Below are 19685 nucleotides of genomic sequence, written 5' to 3' on the forward strand. Positions count from 1 at the left end.
ATAACAAAGAGTGACAAGTTAAGGCCTAGCCGGAATACTGAGAGTTCACAGACTGCAAAGGTTGGTTAGGTATATGTACATGATTGTGAGCTATGAGTTAGGCTGATTCTGTACAATGCATTTGCATTTAATGGGTCCACTCATCATTCAGTGATAAATATACTTGCTGGGTGGGGGTGTAAGTATTAACTTTTAGCTCATACCGTACGGGTAGAAAATTTCAAGGTGTTTTTAATTTCGCGTTTTTCGTGGGTGGCTGCAGAACACGAAAATTAAAACCCATGGAAGGCTTCGTATACGCATGCGAGATAGTGCCACACCCTAACTCCACGAAATTTACTACCCGCGAAATTTTCCAAATAAGACAGAATATTGAATTGCACGAAAATTTACACCCTCGAAATTTTCCACCTGTACAGTACAAGTGCTTAATTGCAATTAGTACACTGCGAACTATGTTGCAATCATCATTAAGTGAGGACGACTAAAGTTAGGCCACGTCCATAATGCTCAAAATTGGTAGAATAATTATTAGTACATTGCAATCAAGAAAAGAGTTGGTTGGAAATTTACGTGGTATTTCCAGCTTGTGAGTCATTATTTTCACCACAATCTGTAGTTGCAAATCCACAAAATTGAAAACATTATACTAGAAGCCAATAGAAGCTCTTACTTTCACTTTCGCAGTGATCCTTGAGCAGCTGGCAGGAGTCTTTCTGTAAAGACTCTATAATTATGCATTCAACTGTCGGTCATTAGGAAGTTAGGGACACAGGACTATATGAATTGTACAAGTCTGCTTGAAATTAAAAGAATTTCTGGCCAGAAAAATAATATAAAGCTCTTTTTAATGCGCCAGGGTTTAAATAATAGTAATAATGTTCTTGCTAGGTTATACATTATATTTTTGCCGTGGGTGCATGTATTTTCTTAACCTGAACACCTTTATACCGTAGGATTAAAATTATAGGAAAATGATTAAAGTGATTCAATGCTAAGAATTGTTTATTTTTCAGTGTTTTGGAATCTGTGTAAGCAATGGATTCCACTGTAAATGTTTTGATTACTTTACAAGAAAGTTTAGTAGATGGGGTGGGCACTGGGTATGCACATCGATAGGCCTTGCTGAATTGGTTGTGTACCTGCTAGCATAATCCGCCAATGCCTATACATGTTGATATAATTATTAGGGATAGTGACAAGGGGTCCGGGAAATGTTGAACAAATTAACTATATATATCTCAATCATCACCTCTCTATTACAATTGATAATCACTTACCTCACTCAAATATATCTCAATGCATGGTAGGGTGCAGAGGCCTGACGCAAGCTAAGCAGGTATAGACGTTCGTTGTTTTTCATCATGATCACGACGAAATCTGGCTAGGTTGTCCATCATCACGATAACAGGAGAACCTTAACCTGAGTCATGCCAGTGTCAGCGTATACAAAGTTGCATCATGATTAATTGAGGGATATATAATAATGTACATAAAACGTGTACAGAACAACTCACCACACTAACACTTACCATATAATTTATGGGGTCTGCATGAAAAGAGCATGCATATGCTGGTGCTCATTTAATAGGAGCATCTAACAATGTTGATCTTTACCCATTAATACCTGCTACAATAATTTAACTTTTGACTCTGAATGATCTTTACCTATAACATATAATATAAAGCCATGCCTATCCTCAACCCAGCATGCAGAGATGATCCATGGAAATTGACATTCGATAACATTTTAACATCCCACAGGACTGTTATAAATCAGTAAATAAAGTGTCTACTCTGCATGACGGTACAAAAACACCCATACTAGTGATGAGAGGTTATAAAGGAGGGTTAGGGGATGACTGTGTTCACATGTAATTTTATTTTCAGCATCTCGTGCTTATTACTACAACGCTAACTAGCTACACTATACACACCTACAATCAAGTTAAATATAATCTAGCAACAGAGTTACTCTTTTGTTCGTTTCTTAATTAAATCGATGTTCTCTTGTTTACAGCTGAGAGGTGTTGCCATGATCCACGCTGGAATACTCCACCGGATGTTCTTTTGGATATTCTCCGGGTTGTTGGGGTGCCTGTCGACCACTGCCTGGCTTTGGACGTTTGCTGCTCAGATCAATATCGGCATAGGTCAGCTAAGTGGTGAATGTGTGTGTGCATAGGAAATAGAGTGAATTGTTTATACAATATTATTGCATAAACACATTAACAAGTCATTTAACAAGTCCATTAACAACAACAACTATTGTGAAAGCGCAGAAGTTGAATACCCAGCTACACATAGCTATTCAAGTGTGACCCTTTACTATACAGTACACTACAGTGTAATGTTTAGTGTAATGGTTGCTGTATAATGTCAGAATGAATGTTATTATGATCAGACATAATAACAGAAACTTGTTTACCATTTGCTGTTTAGACAATGGACATCTGCTAAGCAAACTTGAATGTTAGCTTTCAGCATAAGAAATGAAAACATGAACATAAGTAGACAGATGGCCATGTTTACCCTGTTTAGGAAAAATGTTATTCATAGCTATGTATAGGGTGATCACCCACTCTGATAAAACAAGGAAGCTGGGTATTGATAAACAGCTGGGGGTACTATGTCAGGGGGTCTTCGAATTTTATAAGTTGGGGGTTAGGGAAACACAATCACTACACATTCCTGTGGGCAGCAGTTAAGAGTGCTATTCATAGAAACATGCAACCCTGGTCTAAATTTAGACTACACAATAATATAATTATTGCAACACTGATGTACATTGTACAGGTACAAGTACAATGATTGTACAAGAAACATTGCACAGCCACTGGCTGGCTATTGGGTGCAACACATGTGTATGTGAGTGTTAGGTATAAATTATATGAGTGTTACTGTCAAAGGTCAGCTTAGCTATGAATATTGGCCAGCCACACCCTACACATGAAATATGATACCTGTTTCATGACCATATAAGAAAGCAGGGATATTACCACAGCTGTGTGCTGACTAACGTGGGCTGGGGTTGTACTACTGTACAATGTACATGTGAATGGCATGCAATACACAGTGTGTGTGATACAAGTTAAGGTGCTAGCAAGTAACTGCTGACCCATGATTAACAATTGCACATGACAACCAGGTACTTACACATACCACTACTGAAGTGGGTGTTTATCAAGTTAACACATCCCACAGTGGTCTACACAGAGTGTCAAATGGTTGGCAAGTAACCACTCATAGTCACCTTTCAGCAAAAGTGTGTTAAATCATAATTATGAGTCGATATGATATTATGGCCCTATTACGCTAACTTTCACATCTACGTCATGTATACAGAGAAGTCATTGTTGTACCAAAAACCAGAAAGCATGATCACTTTCTTTGGAAATGAAGGTCAGAGGCTACTTATGACAACTACAATTCACAATGGTACCGCTATCAAGGAACGACGGAAGGTTTTATCACGTTCTCTTAAATCTGCCCCTAAAATCATGTACACACAAACATTAGGGGTGGATTTATGAGTACATTCTATGAATAAAGCTGTTTACATGACAACAAACATGCACACCAGGGAACACCAGAGGCACTATCAGTGAAACTGAAGGTATTCTCGGTAACAAGGCCTAGCTGGGCAAACAACGGACAACTCAAATACCCCCCATGCAACCTAATGCAAAAAGAGAGCGGCAGACAACGCACAAGAGGACACACACTTACTAACAAGGCTGATTAATTGAAGCAATCCGTACACTGTCTAGATCTATACACAATCAATACTATGCACAATAGAGGAACTCTTTGACAACCAAAACCGTACCTCTAAGACTATGGCAACACAAGAGTGCTACACATAATTATATAATCGGACTAAAATGTCTTACGTGTACCATTATTAACGTAAATTCACAAACGCTACTAAGGCAATACACACACACACACACACACACACACACACACACACACACACACACACACACACACACACACACACACACACACACACACACACACACACACACACACACACACACACACACACACACACACACACACACACACACACACACACACACACACACACACACACACACACACACACACACACACACACACACACACACACACACACACACACACACACACACACACACACACACACACACACACACACACACACTTGGCAGGTGAGAAAGCACGTAATTATGACAATAGGTTAATTGTTAAGGTCAGCTAAGGGGAAATTCACTCAATGGTAACCGTGTATCTCAATTCACAGTGGAGGTGTTGCTAAACAAGAAAACAGCTGTATTCAACAGCAGGAAAGTGAAAGTGACTCTAGTCGCACTGTTTGTGCTACTGGATCCTCTCATGAACACACAAACATTCATCCATTAAATAGTGGTCAAGACAAACACCATGTCATTAGATTGAGTATGAATATTCTTTGAAAGGGCACGTGCACAATCAATTAATAGGGAAGAGTTGTATGATCAGAGAGTTACTTATTGGGAACCAGTTGCTATACCGCACTGCCTATAAATGGCAACGTTATATGATGGGCATGACATGTTTTCCTAGCACACAGGCAGTCACATGCAGGCTATAAGCTTATTGAATATAAACAACCAAATAGTACCCAGAGAAAATGACTCTTCCTATATAATGCATGGCTTCCCTTCCTTCCTAAACACCAATAATTATGTAACATTGGGGAAGATAAGGTCACTGATACATGCATGTTTGTATTGTGTACATGTACAGTACTATGTTCATAATCACAGTGTTTCTGTTGACCTCTAAAGTCATGCTGTTACAGTAGTACACAGTACACAACTGACTCAACTAGTACTAACAAGTACTTGAACTCTAAGTTTTACTCTAACCGATACTTCGTCCCATGTAAGTTGACGAAGAGAAAAATGATGCATCCATTACATGTAGCTACACAATGCAAAGGATACAGGAAGCTACACGTACATACTTAAAACAAACTCTAATGTTCCTAGCAGGCACATACATATTCAAGGTACATGCACACTACAGAAATAGTAACTGCATAATTATACTAAACAAGGCTCTCCACTCACCCCCTCGCTGGCTGGTGGAACCACATCTGGACCTCCCTTCTTCTTGGAAGACCTCTTGGGCTTGTCCACCACGGCATAAGTGTCTCCGGAGGCAGCGGTCTCATGTTCAATCGTGTTGGGGTCCTGGTAGGGAAAACAAAACAGTTAGTGCAAAGTAAGAAGTGGTCAGAGTAACACACGCCTGGTAATACTAAAGCAGTATTCAAATCGGTTCAAGAAACAACGCTGTAGTTACTGGGGTTTAAACTTGCAGCGAGGACATGTACTTTAATACACGTGCCTGATACAGAGCTTCTGGTGGAGTTGGCTTTGGTTTTGTGTTCTTCTTGCCCTTTCTATCGACCATGGCATACTGGTCTTCAGTGCCTGGGGCTGGCTGGTGCTCAATGGTATTGGGGTCAGCATACAGGGAGTCAGGTGGTGGGGGAGATGAGGTGCTTTGACTGTAACAATCACCACAACTCTTAAACAGACATACAGTAGTTACAATTGTACTACTCACGTTAGTTTTTCAGCATCTCTTGGCTTTGACTTGCTACCCGAATCTAAAGAACAGAATTAAGATATAGTTACTTGCACAAGGAAGAGAACTAAACACAAACCAAGATGATGTTAATCGTACATTATTATTAAATTGACTTACTACTGTTACTTTTACCTCGTTTGCAGCAACAAATGTAGAAGAGCACTCCCAGACCGAAACAAAACAAAAACCCAAGGAGAACAACAGCCAAAATTGCCCAACATTTCTCTGTAATGAAATAGCAACACAATCTTAATTAATCAATTCACTTACTTTCTGCAAGTCCGTTGAGGAGAAAGGGCAAGTATCGAGCTGTCAGCAATCCACAGACAATTCCAATTGCACAAGCCAGTGTCAGTATTATAAGAATAATCACCACAATCAGCCAAACAGCCACTGCAGAAAAGCAATCACCACAATACTCAACGCATAGAGTATACACGCAACTTACATGATGTGCATGATCTCAATCTAGCTGGTTCCCAAGTTCCATTAATGCATGTGATTTGAGGAGAACTTAACTCAAAGATAGCCGAGGTGCAGCTCAGAGTAGCAGTGGTGATGTGAGATACGTTGCCATTAGTAACCTCCCCATCCAGCTGCATGGACACTCCACTGCCAATGAATGATGAGAGGGCGGTCACGGGGCATGTGTTAAAGTTGAGATTAGTCTGAGCGTCAATTATAATCCCATTATACATCAGAGTTGCACGATAACACAGGTTAGTGGATGAAGTCACGGGTGCACAAGCCGACCGAGGCATCAGTTGTATGGTGGATGTGCTGAAATCTGACAGAACCAAGTCTCGACAAACACCATTTCCTTGTTCAAACCGAACAATGAAGTTTCCACTTTGCTCAGAAGCACAGTTTTGACCGAGAGAGAATGTGAGGCAATTCATTGTGTCCAGTGTACTCTCATCAACAACAAAGGGAGTAACTATATAAGATAAAGTAGAGGTAGCATAACAGAAGTTGTCCTCACATTTATAGAGCTAGTTTACCAACAACTCCTTCAGATACTTCACGACTAGAATTAGCCGCATTAGTCACGGTCACAGTGAAAGTGTACACATCATTTTCCACTGTGTCTGTGAGCTGGTAGGATGAATCAGGAACAAACTCTGCATTGCCACTACGCCCGGGTGAAGTGTAGGTTATGGATGGTGTACCAATTCGGGGGGAAGTCAACTGAACTGCCGGGTCACTGCTGCTTTGAACCTGTGATGTGTTCACAATGTGATAGATAGTCTTTATATGTTAGATCATTCACTTACTCCCTCTATAAAGCGCCATGATCCACTGATAGGCAATGATGGATTGGAACAGCCAACAAATCCAGTCAACTGAGTCAGTACAAGGGCTGATAAAAATTATTGATTGTAAAGAAATGCAAACTCTGCATGCATGGTGTTCCACTCACATCTTATGTTAAACATCACAGAAACATTAGTGCTGTTCAACACTCCTGGACAAACAGCACTGGTAGCCACTACACTGACAGTGTGAGACTTGGTGTAGCTCAGCCCAGTCACAGTGATGTTGTTGTCAGTGACAACCACTGAGCCACTGCCTTCAGCCACACTGGCAGAAATAGTGACCACTGTCCCGAAGGTCCCACTACTGCTGGCCAAGAATGCAAATTGTCCAGTAGTTGAATCGGCCACAGAGTATTCCATACTGTTAACAGTTGGAGTGGAAGGTGAACCTGGAAAAAAACGGTTAATCTTTACGCCACATTATTTTTTTATGCTACATGAAAGCACCGGCACCAAAGCTTTGAGTACACACATGTGCAATTGATTATTAGCAAGGGAATGGTGCAAAAAAGGGGACCATGATTATTGCTGAAAAGGATGCTAAACGTTCGAAGTCTCACTCTGGCATCTACCAATAGCCCAGGTTTCTAAATAGACCAGTTGCATGTAAGCGATGGAATGTGCTGAGCTGGTAATTACCTTGTGACGTCACGGCTGGATGCCATCGTGGGCGTTAGATCTATGCACAAGTCATTGTAAAATTCATGAGTTGAGACTTTACATGTGCACTGTGCGCATCCTATTCAATGCATCCCAGTGTAAACAATTTCTGCTGAATCTGCATTTCTCTATGTGCAAGTTGGTCTTTGTTAAGAGTGTACAGTTCTAGAGATAGAGAACAAAAAGGCAATAATTATGACTAGACATAAATATATGTTCCAAGGGAAACACTAAGACAAGAGACAACTATCTCCTTTCACAGACTTCCTAGAGACCCAAGCAAGAGAGCTGAATGGCTAAAGCTACTCCAGCTAGCTCCAGGAAGATTTTTTCATGCCAGGTTCACAAGTATACACTTTTCTTCCTCAGCTGGAGAAGCTCTAGCCATTCAGCTCTCTTGCTTGGGTTTCAGGAAGTCTGTGAAAGGAGATAGTTGTCTCTTGTCCTTGTGTTCTCACAAAACATGCATTTAAGTCCACACAAATTTGCCTCTTTTGTCTCTATCTCTAGAACTGAACACTCTTTTGACTTGCAACAAAGACTAACTTGCACGTGGAGAACTGCAGATTCAGCAGAAATTGTTTCTACTGGGATACATTGAATAGCATGCGCACAGTGCACCTGTAAAGTATCAATTTATGAATTTTACAATGACTTGTCTAACTCCCACGCCGGCATCCAGCCGTGACGTCACAGCAATTAAAAGCTGATTAAATTCTTTAGCTCTTACTGGTCTATTACCAAGTATAGTAGAACACCCTATGTGGACAAGTTTTGCTAAACACTATTTTCAAAAGGCTGCAATGGCAAGTCGATAACAAAGTTTTTGTGCAAATCCACAAACTTAATTCCAAGAAAACATGACTAGAAACCTATAATGAAAGCACAGCGTGTGCTGATGCCTCGGTAGACGTAATAATAATTAAAAAATTATAGCTAATACACACATGATAAACATTTTTGCATCTAGCTATTTAATAATCACAGGGAAACTCAAAGAGTGGGAAATGATCATTGTTGATAAAAAGGATGCCAAAAACTAAAATTGCTGCTATTAGTATAGAGCCTTGCAGCTTTCTTCTGACTCTTGCAGATCCCCAAAATAAAAATCCAAGAAAACATTACTAGAAGCCTATAGAAACTCTTACCAGCAGTTCATTGATCCTTGAGCAGCTGTAGCAATACACGGACACACACACACACAAACCATATACCGTATAGCGTGTAATTTTCGTGGGGCAAAATATTCGTGGTTTTTGTGGTTGGAGGTCTGACCACAAATATTTTACGCACGAATGAAGCGACCTTGCCTACCTTTACCTGCAGTGCAAGCTCCAACCACGAAAATATTACCCACGAAATGTCCGAAAATTACCTGCTATTATAATACGGTAACTCACTTGGGCATGCGCACACAAAGGCATAATATAATCGCTGTTACATTTCAAATATAGGCAAGTAGCTAGTCATCTCACCGATAACTTGTATAGTGAAGTTCCCGACTTGAGGATCAGATGAAGAACCACCAGCAAAACAAGTCACCACAGCACCATTCAGTGACTCCTCAGCTGGCAACACAAGAGTAGACATCCTTGGTTGCTCATTGGCAGCAGTGACCATATTAACAGAGAGTGCGAACAATCCACTGCACATGGTAGTGCTTGGGTTTGTATTATGTACAACAACAGTAGCACACATTACGGGACCACTGACACCCCAACGAGTCTGATCATCAACATCATCATGAGAGCAGGTGAGGCTGACTGTAGTGCCTGGACAAACTTGGAGGGTCGACCCATCAATCACAGTGCCATTACTGAGGGTTAAACTGCTTACAGCATCTATATCACAATTGTTTGATGACAATGGAATATGTGTATAGCATAGCTATAATTAATTATACTTACCTGTTTCTTTCTGATAAAGACCTAACAACAAAACCAAGAAAATCTGCAAGACAAAGATACAAAGGAGCGTTGCAAGGTTATGTCACTTACACATATATGTACAAGCCTCATTCTTCCAGTATTAGATTCACTCCTTGATCCTCTCGTAAAATGTAGTGAACTAGACTATAAACTTCTGGTTAATGTTTATCGGGGTTAACAAACTTAGTTTGGGGGTTATATATACGAAATTTCTAGGTTAATCCCCACGAAATTAATTTTTGGTGAGTTGATGTATCGTGGACTTCTAATAATTATATGCATAATAATATTATAGAGAGCAAAACAATTCTCATGTTAGCCCTCTTGTTAAAAAGTAAGCCTCGATTAAAACCGCGGAGATACACGGATGGTACTTCGAGGGTACTTCCGTTTCCAATCCCTACTCTATCTATATCTATGGTGAGAGCGACTTTGCTGAAAGCTATTAAAAGTTCCGAAAAAAACTGTGTAGAAGTTGAACGTACCTTCACCTATCATGAAAGTAAACTGCTTTGTGCTACTGAGCTCATGAGTTGTATAATTATAGTTATAGGTCTAGTTACATGCACTTGATAATTATTAAACAAGTTTGTTTTCCCTTCTCAATAGGTTCTCTTTATGGTAACTGCGTGTTCAATAATATTAATACCGCCATATGTATGTAAGTGACTCGGTATATTAAATAGGAGATTGCTATACGTATACATCCCTAATTATCTGCGTGCAGATGGTGTGAGCAGTTTAGAAGTCGGTAGCAGTGGTGGCACTGTGATCGATGGGTCGACCCTCCAAGTTTGTCCAGGCACTACAGTCAGCCTCACCTGTTCTCATGATGATGTTGATGATCAGACTCGTTGGAGTTTCAGTGGTCCCGTAGTGTGTGCTACTGTTGTTGTACATAATACAAACCCAAGCACTACCATGTGCGGTGAATTGTTCACACTCTCTATTAATATGGTCACTGCTGCCAATGAGCAACCAAGGATGTCTACTCTTGTGTTGCTAGCTGATGAGTCACTGAATGGTGCTGTGGTGACTTGTTTTGCTGGTGGTTCTTCATCTGATCCTCAAGTCGGGAACTTCACTATACAAGTTATCGGTGAGATGTCACTATATAAATTATACCTACTATAAAAAAATATTATTGTACGGTTTGCAATGTGAAAAATTGCTAGGATCGGCCAAAGACAAAAACAAAAACACAAAAAAGCCTGGAACCAAGAAATCCGGCAAGTGCATGCATAACTCATTCACATTCGCAAAATGTTCCAGTTGTTTGCTGGTAGTTTCTCCATGCTTTTGGTCTGGCCAATCCTAGCACATTGTGACAGATTATCATTGACCATGTTGAGTGGTTTTGATGATGATGTTCCCTATATAATACTAGTCTCGCAAGACACGTCACACCCCTTCACTCGAAGAAGGGTCTGGCAACAGTGTGCATGCACGTGAAGGTGTCTCAGTGGGATTTAATCATTCTGCCACACCCGTTTTATACTGGGCGTGGTAGCTTAGCTGCTCATCCTATCAGCATGCTAATCCATGACATCGTGTGGGTGTGGTTGTGAGTGGGTTGACGATGAAGTTAAAATTCTACAATCTGATTAGCGGCGCCAATGGCGCAGGGGACAACTCCACATGCACACTGTTGCCAGACCCTTCAAAGGGGCGTGCCTTGCGAGACTACAGTGTTGAACACAGGCATACAGTGCGTGGAACCTCCGAATAAAGGACTTCTATCTTTTCGGAGGTTCATTTAAATTGCTATAAATAGTATATACACCCTGTACATGTATAGTCTAGCTTGTATAGACACTACTTTTAGTTACCCGAGGCGCATGGGCGGCCACGGGTATAGTGTCGTTTAGTTTGTCTGTCTGTCTGTTTGTGATCTCTGAGCCTGCTTACCTGGATGCTACACTGCTACGTTTACTGTCGAATAAAAGTGAGCAAAAGCTAACTTGCACGTTGACTGCATGGTCTAGACTATATAGCTACACTGTAGCCTACAGGCGTCTTTTACATATTTACAGCTGAAATAATCTTGTACCAGGAACAATGGAAAAGTAAAGGTGGTTTATAGAATTTCATTGCTCATGTTACTTTTTACTTATAGCCAGCTTCTATGCTTCATATACTTTAAAGATCCGAGGGTTAATTAGCATTTCAGTGCTCTAGTTCAAGAAGCTAAGAAACTTACTGAAATCACAGATATGTATATAGATACCACCTCGGTATTGATTTTATTGGCCCTCTCATTATTTTGCTCCACTTAAGGAACTCACTTACGATTTGTGACTACTTCACGAAGTTTGTACTCGCTATAAAAATATATTCCAATGGAAAACAAGTTTGCTTCTGGTGTTCTCTCTACAAAGTACTAAATTTCTTAAGTGCATGCATGCATGCAGGTTTTCATTATGTTTGGACTGCCAATTAGAGTCATCATCAGGGTGGAGATGATCTGGATGATCTACTAATAATTATATGGCGGTATTCAACATCGGCTTTCTACTCCTTACCACCTGCAGGCATATGATATATGAAGTGCGTACATACCACACAAATCATTGACATTGCTTACATGCTGTAGGCAAATTAGTGAGAACTGGAGCATTTGGTACGGTCTTACATACCTCCCCAGCTCACACTGTATGGGACGGGACTTGAGCGATTTAACCAAACGATTCAAACTATGCTTGTTAAGTTTGTCGGTACAGAGAAGGATTGTCTTGAGTCGTGTGTATACGCCTACAACACATCGAAGCATGAATCCACCAAGCATTCTCCTTTTGAGGTTATGTTCTCCTGTATAAGGGTGCGTTATCGGTAGACATGATTAATTTTCCAAACTGCTCTGACGAATTGCAGCTTTCTTTCCTACGGTGAAGCATGCTGAACATTGAGTACTACACAGTAAAATAAAACATTCTCAAAGCTCAAGCCAAGCAAAAAGAACAATATGACAGACAAGCCCGAAGTTTTCCATGCAAGTAGGCTCTATTGTCTTGAAGAAAGATTTTCTAAAAAAAAAAGCAAGTCCACGGCAAGTTGGATCTTAAATGGGTGGGTGGGTCCTTACAAAATAATCAAATCGATTGCATGGCAGAGGACTGTATGGATTAGAACTTGTCGAAGACCCAACGAAGGTAGTGAGTCGAGTGAATGGTGTCCACCTCAAGCCATACCACATTCCTGAGAATCAACTTCTAGATTCAAGCTCCCTATAAGACCATCTCAAACAACAATTCAAATGAGACATCACTACCCTCGACAAGTCAGTCTCTTGCTGTGAACAATGAATTAAGTATCCGTTTCTCCATGCAGTGACGTCAAGGCAGGTCCCCTGAAATCTATAATTCCCATGTTCTTAATAGGTACAAGGTTCCATCTTAGGCATTCCTGGAACGTCCTATACCAAGAGTTCATTAGGAAGAGTATACGCAACTGTTACTCCACTTAAAACTGTAGTAGGCGTTTCTTCCAACCTACGTCACAACCACATGCTGTTGTATAACTGTGAAATCAAATTTGCGATGAATAACATAGTGACAAGAGTATGATAGAGAGAGAGTATCGAACGTAGCTATACTGTGTATCAAATGTATGGGGAGAGTAACGTGACTTCTTGTATCTGCATTATCACTCTTGCAATATGCCAGATATTGGCTCAGTAGTAATTATATATAGTGGGCCTCGACCACTATTATATATATTCATGCAATAACATATAATTTTTTGTAGTAACTATTATTATGTATTAATATATATACACATAGTATATTATAAGCTTATATTATATAACTGCCAGGTTCACCTTCCACTCCAACTGTTAACAGTATGGAATACTCTGTGGCCGATTCAAGTACCGGACGATCTACATTCTTGGCCAGCAGTAGCGGGACCTTCGGGACAGCGGTCACTATTTCTGCCAGTGTGGTTGGAGGCAGTGGCTCAGTGGTTGTGACTGACAACATTATCACTGTGACTGGATTAAGCTACACTGGCTCCCACGCAGTCAGAGTGGTGGCTGCCAGTACTATGTGTCCAAGACTGTTGAACAACACTAATGTTCCTGTGATGTTCAACGTAAGATGTGAGTGGAATATCGTGCACACAGAGTTTGCATTTTCGCTTTACAACTGATAATTTTTCTCAGCCCTTGTACTGATTCAACCCACTGGATTCGTTGTGTGTTCGAATCCATCATTGCCAATCAGTGGATCATGGAGTATGATTAAAGGCGTAAGTGAATGATCTCGCATGAGTGTCATATTATGCGTATACACATCACAGGTTCAGAGCAGCAATAACCCAACAGTTCAGTTGACTCCTCCCCCAATTGGTAAACCGACCATAACCTTCACTTCTTCAGCAGGGGGTCTTAGTGGCAATGCAGTCTATATTCCTGATTCATCCTACCAGCTCACTGACACAGTGGAGAATGATGTGTACACTTTCACTGTAACCGTGACTAATGCGGCTGGACCCAGCAGGGAAATATCTGAAAGAGTTGTTGGTAAGCTCTTTATTTCTTTTGCTGTGATGAAAACCTCTATATGATACCCATCTTGCGTGTACATGCACTGTATATAGTTACCCCGTTCATTGTTGATGAGAGTACACTGGAAACAATGGATTGCCTCACATGTTCTCTCGGTCAAAACTGTGTTTCTGAGCAAAGTGGAAACTTTGACATCCAGTTTGAAGAAGGATCTGGTGTATGTCGAGACTTGCTTCCATCAGATTTCAGCACATCCACCATACAACTGATGCCTCGGTCTGCTTGTGCACCCGTGGCTTCATCCACTAACCTGTGTTATCGTGCAACTCTGATGTATAATGGAATAGTAATCAGCACTTATGCTAATCGCGAATTTGCTGGGTGCCCCGTAAGTGTCTTTCCTTCTTTTCTGGCAGATGGTGTTTCCTACCAGCTTGATGGAGAAGTAACCACTGGCAACGTGTCTCACCTCACGACTGCTACTCTGAGCTGTACCGAAACTTTTACCTCTGTATCTGGAGCAGCTGTGGTGACATGTGTTGATGGTCAGTGGAACAACATGGGCATACGGTGGTGTTCTAGATCATTTGCAGGTAAACATTACAATGTTATAATTATATTATTATATAATTTTCAGAAACTACTGCCATATCTGTAATTGTGACTTTCCTGTTGACTCTGGTTCTTGGAGTATCCATTGGTGCATTTATTGTACCAGCAGTGAACAAGTGCAGGACGTCTGAGAAGGTAACTCTGCAAACTGAAACTGAAATGAGACCACCACCTGTCGCAATATACGAGGACCCCGATGTCGTTAAACCTGACCCTCGTACTCAGGGGAATGCTGCTTATGGACATGTACAGTTCAGTTAGTTTCGAATCGAACAGTGAGTCATTAGCTGTCAGTATTAAATATCATTTTTACTCAGCTTGATAGGACCCAGTACAGAATTTTCCTCTCTTGATTAATTTACGTATAGCAAAGTCTTCTGTTTAATTATGACTAACTTAGATGTTTTATAGTTCATTTGAGACTATTGTCGGAATGGCATGGCTGGTGTGCAGACACTATTTTATTAACTCTCCTGAGGTTTTTGTTAAACCTGAAAATCTATTAATTATGGATCAAGGTCGATCTACATTAGCTACGTAGTTGTTGAATGATAGTGTAAACAAACTAGAATTATTACCTTGCAATTGCATTCAGTGTATACAGTATTGTTATTGTTTTTGCATTCTGACATGCTTTCAATGTGCATTGTGTTTGCATTCCTATAAGTACAGTATATATGCATGTGTGTGTATGAGCTGAAAGATCTCCAGTGTATTGTCCCATCTTTACCACATGACGACCTCTAGCTTACTCGCTAACTACTGGAGACCATTCGTGTTTGATAGTATAGATGCTCATACGGGCCATGTATACTGATTGACACATTCTCCAAATCCAGCCTTGTTCCTATGCCGATTTTTCTTTAGTAGAACGGAATTAAAATCGGCCTGGTGACGAGGCTATGCAAATTAGGCTATGGTAGATTTTGTTCAATTATTTTATTCTCACACGCAGTTTACATGGAATTCATGATCCTTAGATATAGCTATACCTATATAAGCTATGTATTAAATTGTACATTAAGTATATACCCTTCAAGTGTCTCCTACAGTATCAACGATGGGGAGGAGCTCATGGCCAACATACCTGAATCCCCTCCCACCTGTGGTACCATCAAGGTGAGTGAGTTATAATTATGGACAAGCATTTTATCCAAAATCTGCATGTTTGTAGGTGTCAAAGTTACTGTGTACCAAAAGTAGATAAGAAGAGAAGAGTGTCAAACTACCGATACAATAGACTCTCGTTAATCCGGCCACTCTTGGGACAGTACAGCTTGGCCGGATTAGTGAGGTAGCTGCATTTCATAAGCTGTGCTATAATTATGGCCTAAAAAACTCCAAACACATAATTATAGTGGAAAGTGTATAGTACGCTAATTTGGCTCTGAAATTACGGATACCTTGATATACCAGTTGTTTTGTTTGGCACAAAACTCCCCCTGAAACGCGGCCACTCGCTATTCCACAGGTCACTTCAGCTGGCTACCCGAAACTGTGATTTTATACGTTTATTACCGCCGGATGTGACGCTTTGGGAGTGGTTTGGCATATTAAAATTTATTTATTTATTGTAATTCTCGAGACAGAACCGCAAAATTAGTCATTAGATTAAGATTCGAGGTAGGTCTGCTATTTTAGGCCGCGGCTATTTTCTGAAATGCAGCTACCTCGCTCTTGCGGCCAAACTGCACTGTCCCAAGGTGACCGGATTAACAAGAGTCTACTGTACATATTTACAGTGCATTAATTTATAATTATGTGGGCACTAGTTTATGTACATGTGAAAAGTGCCCTATAGAAGGTACATGTACCGTATAGCGGGTAATTTTCGGGGGACAAAATATTCGTGGTTCAGCAATATTGAGACATTTCGTGGGTAATATTTTCGTGGTTTAGAGCTTGTACTGCAGGTAAAGGTAGGCAAGGTCGCTTCATTCGTGGGTAAAATATTCGTGGTCAGACCTCCAACCACGAAAACCACGAATATTTTGCCCCACGAAAATGACACGCTATACGGTATTCAGTCTTAAGTATAATCCTTATATACATGTGTATAATTATAAGGATTATAATTATTTAATCTCAGGCACTTAGTATCCCTATAACAGTTACGTAACGAATAGTTTAAATAGGCCCGCAGCACAATCCTGATAGAACGAGTACTCCACACCTGAAATCAGTCCATTGTATACACATTTTTTTCTCCCAATCATTATATGAACGTGTGCCTATTATTGATAATAAACTCCGATTATCCTTGAGTATCCCAAGAATATAGAGCAATGTCATCAGTTTTTCATTTTTCGAATTTTATTGAGTTTTCGTCTACAGCTATCAATTAATGAATAACTGTCATAGTCAATCAAATGGACCCAATGATTGTATGGACTCGATCGGATCGACAACACACTCTACCCAACTTGTACCACTGGCTATGTCGAAGGAAAAAATAAATGAATCGACGTTATAAAAGAGTCGATGTTTACCAGTATTTGTATAATAGTAAGTCGACCTTTACTATACGATTTAATTTCAAGGACACAACAAAGAAATAATGTAGCTATAGATTTGAATTCATACTCTAGATCTATCCTTTCAAAAGGTCATTACCGTATAGTGGGTAATTTTCATGGGGTAAAAATTCGTTATTTTCGTGGGCAAACTGACCTCCACGAAATGTTAACGTAGGCGTGGCTTACCGGAACGTATGAATGCAGTGCAGGCAACAACATTTTTACTCACGAAAACCACCGTTTTCCAGATAAAAGAATTTTTTACCCCACGAAAATTACCCGCTATACGGTAATGAATTAAGCACGTGCTCTATGTTTCTCATGGAGATCCAACCTGATGCTATTTATTTCATTGATGTACCTCAGATCGTTCATCATCTTGATCAGCTCTCTTAATTCTTCAGACAAAATAACAATAATCAATCTGTTGTACCCTGAGGTATACACCGGTAAGAAGCGAGAAATTCTAACTTAACCTTTTGACCTCTACACCACACCCATTTTGACCAACGTTTTTGAAACGCATGAAGTATGACTATACAGTAGAACCTCGATTATCCGGACACCTTGGTTCCAGAAGCAGGCCGGATAAGTGAATATGCCGGATAATCGAATAGATAACCTACGCCTTGATCCACCCACTTTATTGATAAACAGTAGTGCCATATGGTTGTCTGCGCATGCGCAGAAGATAAGCAGGCATGTCTCCATGGTAATAACTGCAACGCGCATGCGTATTTGAGGGACACGCCCATTTTCTGAAAAGAAAACTGCCAAGCCGGATAATCGAGGTTCTACTGTAGCAGTGTTTACAAGCCTTCAAAACATTGCTTAGACTAAGCGGTTCTTGTTCATTAAAAAAGGTTCTTAGAACTATTACCTTCAAACGATTAAAGTATAGTTTGAGTTATGCGTGTTAACTACTAACGCATTGGGTCCAAAGGTCAGGAATGCCGTACGCAATAATTTTCTAGCGGTATTATCCTTGACTTTTTGACCCTGTCGAACCTCCTCTGCATGAACTATACCTATATACCCTACGTGTACTCAGTCTCTATATACATTCATTAATGGTTTTGTAATTAAGTGTATCTCCTTAGCAATACATAGAATAGGCTAGTCCACGCACGAACAGGTTTGCAATGTATGGAAACAAACGAGCAGGGAGATTCGTACATCAATCCATACAATGCTACATAGTTGTAATAATGGAATTGCATAGTGCCACACCTGTGATTATATATTGTAGACTATAACATCCTACATTATATCAGCACATCGCATCTTAAATTGAAGTTTACTGCACAAAGTCTCATGATTGTAATCATTGTTACCTATACACAATAGCAACTATAGAAAACCACTTTCATTTGCAATGACAGTTTATTTAGTACAAACAACACAATTAAGTTCTTTGTTCGGATCATATGGAGGACAAGGAAGGCCACCGCAACCAGCCTCAACATTGTGAAAGGCAAATCTTAATACATCAACACCTACATTTCCCGGAAGAGATTCTTGATCTTCATCAACACATTCGAATCTTCCTCGTCCGCGCCCTTGGGCATGATAAGTTGTCATTATGTATCCTCGATATTCCCGGGTCCAAGAAGCTGGGCAATTGGCTTTAGCTGGAATCATAACTTTTGCTGCTCTCGTTGTGACTACACACACAGCACAAGGAATATTATGATAGCTATGCCCTCCTAATGGTTGCGAATATTCTCCGCCAAAAATATATGCCTGGCCTTGAACACCTGGTATGCTGGGAAGAACGTACTCTGGGTCTTTTGGCATGCAGAGATAGTTTCCACCTCCTCCTTCGTGAAAAATGTGACTTCCACCAGCTATTCCTGAGTAGAGCATCTCAGTTCCATAAATATTGGAACAGGTGCTCTTGCCCCAGCGCGTGTAGATGATACCTCCCCTTATGGGCCCAGGTGGACCACGTTCTCCAGTCTTTCCTATTGGTCCAGGGTCTCCATTTGTTCCAGGTAGCCCGTTTAAGCCGTCTCTATCCGGCACACCTGGTTGACCATCGCGACCATCTCTTCCTCTCAGAAGCTCCATTGAAATACATGTAGTATAGTTGTCGTGTTCTGTTGTTGTGTTGCTGTTTTCTTTCTTCAGAAGAACATTCCCTATAATATATATATATTATATATATAATTTAACTGTACCAAAACCTGTACATGTATATTTATATAAATTATAGTCTTACCATCAATGACAGGAATGAAAACAGTAATTGACACTGCAAGAACAATAATTGCATAGCAAATCTTCATAGCTTAAATGAAGTCTTATAAAAATTAATTTAATTATTGCTTCAGTCTTAGTTGCTATAAGAAAATTTCGCTTTTTATAATCCTACACCAGACCATATTTAGGGCTATACTTGTCGACTTTATAATTTAGTATGCCTTATATTTGCATGTGACTTATGTCAATCCGAGTCAATCATGCAATTCATGCATGCAATGCAGCATCCACAATCTATTATTATAGTGCATGCATGCATGTA

The 19685-nt window shown here is 40.2% G+C and overlaps 2 protein-coding genes across 3 annotated transcripts; one reads left to right on the forward strand and one right to left on the reverse strand.

Annotated features, from left to right (window-relative positions):
* Positions 1-1728: 1728 nt before the first annotated feature.
* Positions 1729-9697, reverse strand: LOC135344276 (uncharacterized). The gene is made up of 13 exons (XM_064541445.1): positions 9599-9697; positions 9509-9551; positions 9077-9442; positions 7046-7330; positions 6900-6985; positions 6627-6843; positions 6074-6562; positions 5896-6018; positions 5758-5850; positions 5602-5644; positions 5380-5542; positions 5100-5222; positions 1729-2158 (listed from the first exon to the last, which is right to left on the reverse strand). The coding sequence occupies exons 1-13, from the start codon at positions 9617-9619 to the stop codon at positions 2015-2017; spliced, it is 2196 nt and encodes a 731-aa protein (XP_064397515.1). The 5' UTR covers positions 9620-9697; the 3' UTR covers positions 1729-2014.
* Positions 9698-9945: 248 nt separating this feature from the next.
* LOC135344381 (uncharacterized) lies at positions 9946-19319 on the forward strand. 2 transcript variants are annotated; one of them, XR_010397432.1, is made up of 9 exons: positions 9946-10031; positions 10257-10628; positions 13341-13625; positions 13689-13774; positions 13826-14048; positions 14126-14626; positions 14671-14920; positions 15698-15764; positions 16980-19319. XR_010397432.1 is itself a non-coding variant. In XM_064541587.1 (7 exons), exons 1-7 carry the CDS (start codon positions 9947-9949, stop codon positions 14904-14906), a joined length of 1788 nt encoding a protein of 595 aa, XP_064397657.1. In that variant the 5' UTR covers position 9946; the 3' UTR covers positions 14907-15274. The 2 variants fall into 2 exon arrangements, 1 of the variants encoding a protein (XP_064397657.1); XM_064541587.1 differs by lacking the exons at positions 15698-15764; positions 16980-19319 and having other exon boundaries at positions 14671-15274.
* The last annotated feature ends 366 nt before the right edge of the window (positions 19320-19685 follow it).

This window comes from Halichondria panicea, chromosome 1 (assembly GCF_963675165.1).
Source record: "Halichondria panicea chromosome 1, odHalPani1.1, whole genome shotgun sequence".
NCBI classification, from domain to species: Eukaryota; Metazoa; Porifera; class Demospongiae; order Suberitida; family Halichondriidae; genus Halichondria; species Halichondria panicea.